Consider the following 8,032-nt stretch of genomic DNA (forward strand, 5'->3'; position numbering starts at 1 on the left):
ATTTTGTAATTTTGAAAATCTGTGTCTTTTTTGTGTCTTATTGTATTGGTTTTATAAGGACCCCATTGAAAATGGGCATGACTATCGTCGGCTTAATTGGTAATCCTGGTGCTCTTTTGTTTTTTTTTCTCTTGTATTGTTATGTCAAGTAATACCTAATAAATCAAATCAAATCAAAGTTGTCAATTACTAATTATCATTTTCATTATTATTATTTATTTTTATTACTTAGAATAGTTCAGCTTTGACTTGTTCTTCCCTCACAATAAGCCAATTCGTAGTTAGAACTGTGCATGCTCGTATCAGTTGACTTAAACACCATACACAACATAGGCTTATGTCGATTGACCTTAGATGCCACGGGACACGTGCATGCGCAATTCAAACCATGAATTTGCTTATACAATCGCAACATTCCAATCTACAATCCCAGTCTCCTACACCAACTGCCAGAGTGCTTGGGATGCTGTACAAGAACAGGTCCTTGATGTTGGATTACATAGGTAACTGAAAAAATGACAGGGGGTGCATGCAGCGGTGGCCCAAGAAATTGCTGAGAAGGTCTGACATGTCCGACAGAGTTCAGAACCAAGGGGTTGGCTAGAGCCTCGGTCCGAGTCCCAGAATAAAAAAGTTTTTATGTCTTCGTATGGTCCAAATTGTACTTTTAGACCACAATATTAGGGATTGGCAATCACAATAATGTTATTTTACGGGGGATCCAGGTCTGTCCGACGGCGGGAACATCAAACTACAAACAGCCGACTTATGTGTGCACTGGATGCAAAACTCTCTTTATTCAGATTCACATGAATTGACAAATTAAATCACTATTCAATATAATTTGCTGTAATGAATATAAATAATGTGTTGCAAATAAATGAAAGGTATGACTTTGATGTTACTATCTTTATATGTGTAATTTCTCTGTTTTAAACACATCTGCATTTAGTGAGTAAGCCTGGTTTTGCTATAATAATGGTAATACACATCAAAATTCTAAATTCTGCTTTCTTTCATGAGGAAAAAATCTGAAACATGTTACAATTATATATATTATTAAAAATCAGAATATCATTAACACCTTTAAATAAATAAACACAAGTACAGAAAAAGTATTTCCAACTTGCAGTCATGTAAACTGACTTAAATATTAAATAGTTACCTTGATACCATGACTAGAAAGTTAAATCTTAATAAATATACTAAAATAGATTCATATTACTGGAATGTGTTGAAATAATTCAAGTTTTGTATGCCCATGGAGGTATGGTATGTATAAACCAAGAGGTTGCACTGATTTTTGCCAAGACCTATCCTACCTGTCACGAGAAGATGCCCGCCAAACCAATTGTATTCATAATTATAAATATGTCTTGTTCTATTTGGAACCAACCAACCACCAGCACCAGAGTACAGTCCTCATCTAATGTATTAACCAAAATGTAAACACCCCAAGCTTTCTATAATGTAATTTGAAGTTCTGTTGTGCATAGCATAATTTACGTCTTGTAATAAATATATCCACTGACAGCTAGTGACAAGTTAATGTGTGCAACTACCATATCAGCAGAAGGTGCTGTCAAGTTACTTCTATGCTTGTTCTCTCTCTGGGTCAAGTGGCACAGGGTTGTGCTCCTGTGGCCTTCACAAGAGCAGGCCATATCTTGTCTTGTTTGGTGCCAAACGAGTTGCACTATACATTCTGTGTTCACTGGTAGTTATAATTGGTAGTTCTGTTATGCGCAGTGTAATTTACTTCAAGATACATCCATGTGTGCATATCTGCTGCCAAATTCTACTTCCTCGCTGTCTCATAATTTTCCATGAACCAAGTTACTGTCTCCTTAATTGCTGCAAGAAAAAAGATGTATATAGTATAAACACTGTAGCACTTTGAAGTTAGTCTATAAAGTGCAACCAGTGTTTTTATTTCATGCAAAAAAAAATAAATTAGTTTCATATCATTTTTAAACAAAGTGATCATATAATCACCATATCAGTCAAGTAAATTATATATCAAATCACATATAGTTGGCAATTCTTCATTTTTCCTTAGTCACAATATAAAGCTTATTCGTTTATAAACATCAATATTGTCATCATCTTTGATTATCATAAGTTCATCAGTAGTGAAACTGCTCTCATCATTTGCATTATTGTCGATGAATAATTGGGTATTTTAATAAGACACACGGATCACTAGTTTGGATGAAACTTTACGGCGGGTAACAAGTTGAGTACTATAAGGTCTTCAGATTTACACAATTATATACAGTAGTCCAAAATGAATTAAGTTTTCAGCAGTCTCTTCTTTCACCCTAGTGGTCTGGCCCATCCACTATTGACACTACTGGTAATAACAATACCATAGAAATAATGTTATAAACAGGATAGGAAGGAAAGGTTACTTGAATTATGCATACCTTGTTCAATAGGTGTGAATTTGAAGTCTGGTTGAAGGTTTTTCAGTTTGGCATTGCTTGCTGTCTTCTTGAATTGACCGTCGGATTTACTTGTGTCCAGCTGTAATCAAACTTTGTTAAGAAAAAAAATTAAATACTTAATAAATGTACTGTGAAGTCACATGGCAACACTGTAAACAATTGAAAAATGGCAGGTCAGCTGGTTGCACTGCTTCTGTACTTGCAATCAACGCCCAAACTTCATCATCCATAAACTTGAAATGTAAAACTTAAATAAAGGATACGATTACTTTGCCCCTGAACTCACAGGCCTCAATGATCATGTCAGCAACTTCTTTAATCGATACTTCATCCTCTTCGCCAACAGACAAGATTATGGGACTGATATCATCATACTCACGAAGAACCCAAATGAATAAACGAGCTAGATCTTTGGAGTAAATGAACTGTCGACGAGGTGACCCTGTACCCCATATAGTAAACTCTGTATCATCCTCTATATAAAAATATACATATAATGATTACAAAGGGAATAAAAAATATGTATAATATACTGCTAAAAGGTGGTGGTTTTAGTATAATAATAATATAATATAAATATATATATGTGTGTGTGCATATATATATGATTTTGAACAATAAAGTTGATTTGAATATATTCAAAAACATTATGTATTAAAAAAGAAACTTAAATCTAAAAATAAATGAGAATTAAATAAAATATGAAAACGCATGAACCTGCCTTTCGCTCGATATATTTTATGAATTAGTCCGGGAATCACATGACCGTCTTGCAAATTAAAGTTGTCATATGGACCAAAGACATTGGTAGGAATGACTGAGGTAAACGTGCAGCCATGCTGCGAATGATAAGCTCTGGAAAGAAAAATGAGGAAATTAAAATAAAATAGAGGAAATCAACAACTTTTAATTTAATTAAATAATATATTAAATTAAATTTTAGAAATAATATGAATACATTTCATCAAATTTGATTATAGAGCATTAAGATTTCCAAATCATCAGCATCATCTTAAATTAATTGCATTAGTAAAAAAAACCGTTTGATAAAAATATTAACTTTTATTATACAAACTAACTTGTTTTGTACATCAATCATTCGTTTGGCAAACGCATAGCCGAAGTTTGAATCATGCGGTGGTCCGTTATGGATCATCGTCTCGTCGATAGGGTAGGTTGTCTTATCCGGGAATATGCATGTCGATAGACATGACACTACCTTGCTTACATTATGTTTATAAGCATTGTGTAGAACATTGTCATTTATCTTGATATTTATCCTCTAGTAAAAGAAAGAAATTGTTTTAATTGTATACCTTACTAATACCATACACTTACCTTTACCTCATTAAATATGTGACTGAAGTACCAAGCAACAGATCTCTGTTAACATAGATTATAACAATTATTTTCATAAAGTACAGTAAGTATATTTAAATACCAAAGTATCTGTGTTGAAATAAACAATTTTATTTTTATTCAATATTTAATTTTCTTGTATTTGATTGGGTTAAAACCTTCAATTACTGTATCATTAAAAATAACAATTAGGTGAACAAAAATATGCAATGTAGCATTTTGGTTTCAACTTACCCAGAAGTCTAAATTGTACTTCAGGTTGCGGAACAATCCTCCAACCATGGCGGCAAGGTGGATAACGTGAGTCGGCTTGTACTTTTCAAACAGAGCAGACGTTTCTGCCTCAGAGCTGCAGGAAAAACAAGCAGATTATCATTAGGCCAATATGTTTGTTTTGCTCAAGCAAAAAAATTTACAAATCAAAGGTCTGTTGGAAATATTATTTCTACTCAAGGCCTAATAGCGTTCATGATGGACATTCATACACCCATGCATTTTGCATCAGACAGGCTTGGATAATATTGTTTTATTGGCCTTGTCAGCATACCAACATCATCACCTCTAACCCTACCATCAGGATCAATTCTACCACCGTAAATAACCTATTTTTTTCACAGGTCATTTTTACATGCACTGTCATCATTTAAAATGCCATTAAAAATTGTTCTACCATTACTACCAGTGACACTATAATCACCACCATTACCACCACCAACATTTAGACTCAATTTCAGATATAATTTCTTGTCATATGCAGTAGCTGGATTCAGGAATTTGAAAAGGAGGAAGGGAAAGGGGCTTGTAAGGGTGGAGGGTCCAGACCTACCATGAAATTTAGAAAAAGTCATTGAGATATAATAAGAATACTAGAGCACTAACAGCAATGTATTTGATGTTCGAAATACGCAGAGCTGTGTGTGTGTGTACCATCCAAGATGGCTGCCATAGATTCAGCCAATCAAATTTCGCCTAAGCACTATCATTTTCAATGGCGCCCTCAATTTACACAGAAAGTTCAGTACAGCTAGTTATCCGTATGTTTGAAACTCGAGCGTTGCGGTGTATGGGTGTAATGTACACGATTTTAATTTTGTATTATTTTTTAATAAGATGCTCTACTTGGCCTCTTTTTGGCTACGATAGTTTAATAATTTGTTATTATCAATACTAATTATCAATAATGAAATAATAGTCAGTCAGAGGGCTTATTTATGCTAATAATATGTATAGTAAGCCTGAAGGTGGCGCTTTCCTATGGCAGCCATCTTGGATGGTACACATACATAACTCTGCATTGCTTCGCCATCTTGTCAGCACTCTAGTTGTTTAATAGCTCTATGGAAAAAGTACACTAAAACAACACAGTTAATCATTCTTATAATTACTAAGGCTGTTATAAGAGTTGCTACAAACTTATCAACAATTTAATTTAATAAACCTTTGAAATTCCATTGAGAAAATGTATTCTACGTACGTGAGATCAGCATCCTTTGAGGATACAAAGACCCAGTTTTCATCCGGACGTTTATCAAGATCAGCCATTTCTTTGATTGCCATGCCAACCAATCCAGTGCCTCCAGTAACAAGGATAGTCTTGGTATCTTTTAACTTCTTCTCAACATCTGCCATTTTGAACCCTGGAATTATATAAACAATGAATTTTAAATGCTACTTGGCAAATCTTTAAAAAACTTCACCTGGTTTACATTTATTATGCATACTTCTTGCCATGTTTCGATTCAACCAGCAAAACAAATTTCATTGTTCCCTTATTTGTTTGATGAAAATAAAGTATTCTTGATTCTTGATAAAGGAAGGTGGTTTTAGTAAAGTTTAATAATATTTTGATCCACATTGCATTATTACTTCAGAATGATATAAAGTAGTAAAACTTTCATTGGTAGAACCCTACATAATTATTAACTTTACAGATTCCGGGTTCTAACTTAATATGTAATCATATAATATGCCTGAGAAAGCTGCCGATGTGACTATTGTGCCTAAATCAGGAAATACGCTTCTCAAATATAATTTATATCATATAGCATTAGCCCATACTTTTTAAAGGTTACATATTGATTTCGCAGGTGAATATCTTTGTTCTATGATAATTAATTTGCTTTTAAAACGGCTCATTCTACCGACGCTTGTACATTTGTAATGAAACAGATTATTGATTTTTATAATCATAATAATTAGTCCTGTGAATGCATACTTTTGAGGTTTGGTGCTAAAAATGACTAAAATGAGCACTTGGTGATGCACTGTTGACAGAAGCACACACTCTTGCAGATGCCAAACAGGCGATGATGAGCACCAGAACTTAGAATAGAATAGTGGAAATGGTTTGGTTTCCCAACCTCGAAATCGGTTTCAATCCTTCACTGTGCATTTCACTTGTGTCCTTGAGTAACGGACCGAGCTAGCCTACTCAACTCTCTGGTCTACAGACATAACTAGGCCTAGCCCTAGCTAAGCCTAGGCCTAGGTCTCGGTCTACAAAAAAGTATAGGCTAGGACTAGGTTTAAATAGGGCCTATTTTTATTATTTACATTTGAAAATGAAAATTGTTTAATTACAATTGATAGTTTCTGATTAATGATATAAATGCTACACTCACAACTCCGGACCAAGTACAATCTATTGTATCTCGTCGACCTGCCACATGCAATGGGCGGGGATGTCCCTTTTGGTGGAATAATCGGGTGCCTTTTACGCATGCGTGTGTACGTCAAATTACTGTAGATCGTGTGACCAGGGTTGCCAGAGTGTAGTCGACAAGCTTCAAGTAGAGTTCCTATATACAGATCAAGGCCAAACACACGCCATCTCACAACCAAATTTGGCCAAACTTTTTTTTCGATATCGGCCAAAATTCGGCCAGATTTTAATCCGATTTGAAGACAACATTGGGTACATAATATTTATTTAAAATTTAAAAATTACACGAAAATCAACTGTCATTTGTTTGAAATCTAGGTTTGTTGTTATTTTTTATTGGCACAATATGTTGGGGCTTAGCGGAATGGTTCATTATCTCCTCGGTAGTATAGGAGGTAGAGCTGTTGTTTTGTATCCTTTTATAGCCATTTGCAAACATAATATTCAGGGGCGGATTTAGGGGGGGGGGCGGCCCGGCCCCGGCCCCCCTTTCGGAAGGTAAAGAAAAGAGAAAAAAAAAGGAAAAAAGAAAGAAAAAGAAAAAAATGATAGCCCACAACGCCTCAAATGTTATTTTCGGGCGTCTAGAACACAAAAATTTCGCGGGGGCATGCCCCCGGACCCCCTAGGACATTGTTGTCTCGATCGGCCCAAATTTCGGCCCCCCTTTCGGCCCCCCCTTTTGGACATCTCTGGATCCGCCCCTGATATTTGCATTGAAATAGCATTGTAAGGATCGGCTCAGAGTGGAAAATGTAGTAGTAAACTGTAAACAATAGGCCTATATTAGATACATATTAGATACAGTAAACGCAGGTAAAATTATCCCCTCACAAGTCACCCCGGTATTTCTAATTTATTTATAAAATAATAATTATACATTCAAAAGTGACTAAACTACATGGTAAAAACTACCCATTCCGGACACCGTCCCAGTATTTATGAGTGAACTTTCCATTGTTTTCCTTTGTGTATTATATAATGTAGGCCTAATGTATGTCTACTCAAATCAGGAAGAAGAAAATGCCATGGGCACTTCCTGAAAAAAAGGTTTTATATTTGAAGTCGGAAAACATCAGTGTTTTCCTAGCGAACACTATACTTTTACAGACTCAGGGTGAAATTTCCTGGCATGGATTGTCGAGAAATTGATCTTCATATCTGGAAGCCTATGGCGCCGTCACTGAGCATTAAGTCCGATTTGGGCTGTGGGAGGGCCTGGTGGTGAGGTTTCTTCGGATCTACGCCATATTGTCGAAATCCAGTTTGCCGAATCACAGATTGCCTAGTCCACTTTGCCGAAATCCCATTTTGCCGAAACCCAGTTTGCCGAAAGTCAGTCAAAAGCAGTGAAACAACACATTCGTGATGGAGCACTCTTTTACCGCGTCTGTACGAACTGGTGGAGCCAGCGGGAAGTAAGGACATGGACAAAAATATCTATTTATTCATTCATAATTGGAAATTGTTCTTTTCCACTCTCAAAGAAGAAAAGAAAATTAATTATCAGTTTTGGTCCCGGGCGATTTCGTCGAATAAACGCCCTGAGGCGTTAATTGTTGAG

At 35.5% G+C, this 8,032-nt stretch overlaps 1 protein-coding gene across 2 annotated transcripts; it reads right to left on the reverse strand.

The window, feature by feature from the left end:
- Positions 1–766: 766 nt before the first annotated feature.
- Positions 767–6,558, reverse strand: LOC117105053 (GDP-L-fucose synthase-like). Of its 2 annotated transcripts, none has more exons than XM_033246061.1 (8): positions 6,428–6,558; positions 5,281–5,443; positions 4,041–4,155; positions 3,527–3,729; positions 3,169–3,302; positions 2,711–2,922; positions 2,427–2,526; positions 767–1,854 (listed from the first exon to the last, which is right to left on the reverse strand). In XM_033246061.1, the coding sequence occupies exons 1-8, from the start codon at positions 6,525–6,527 to the stop codon at positions 1,799–1,801; spliced, it is 1,083 nt and encodes a 360-aa protein (XP_033101952.1). In that variant the 5' UTR covers positions 6,528–6,558; the 3' UTR covers positions 767–1,798. The 2 variants fall into 2 exon arrangements, with proteins under 2 accessions (XP_033101952.1, XP_033101953.1); XM_033246062.1 differs by having other exon boundaries at positions 6,387–6,512.
- Between the last annotated feature and the right edge of the window lie 1,474 nt (positions 6,559–8,032).

Source organism: Anneissia japonica, unplaced genomic scaffold, assembly GCF_011630105.1.
Source record: "Anneissia japonica isolate Jap-2015-1 unplaced genomic scaffold, ASM1163010v1 scaffold287834_len5846547_cov211, whole genome shotgun sequence".
NCBI classification, from domain to species: domain Eukaryota; kingdom Metazoa; phylum Echinodermata; class Crinoidea; order Comatulida; family Comatulidae; genus Anneissia; species Anneissia japonica.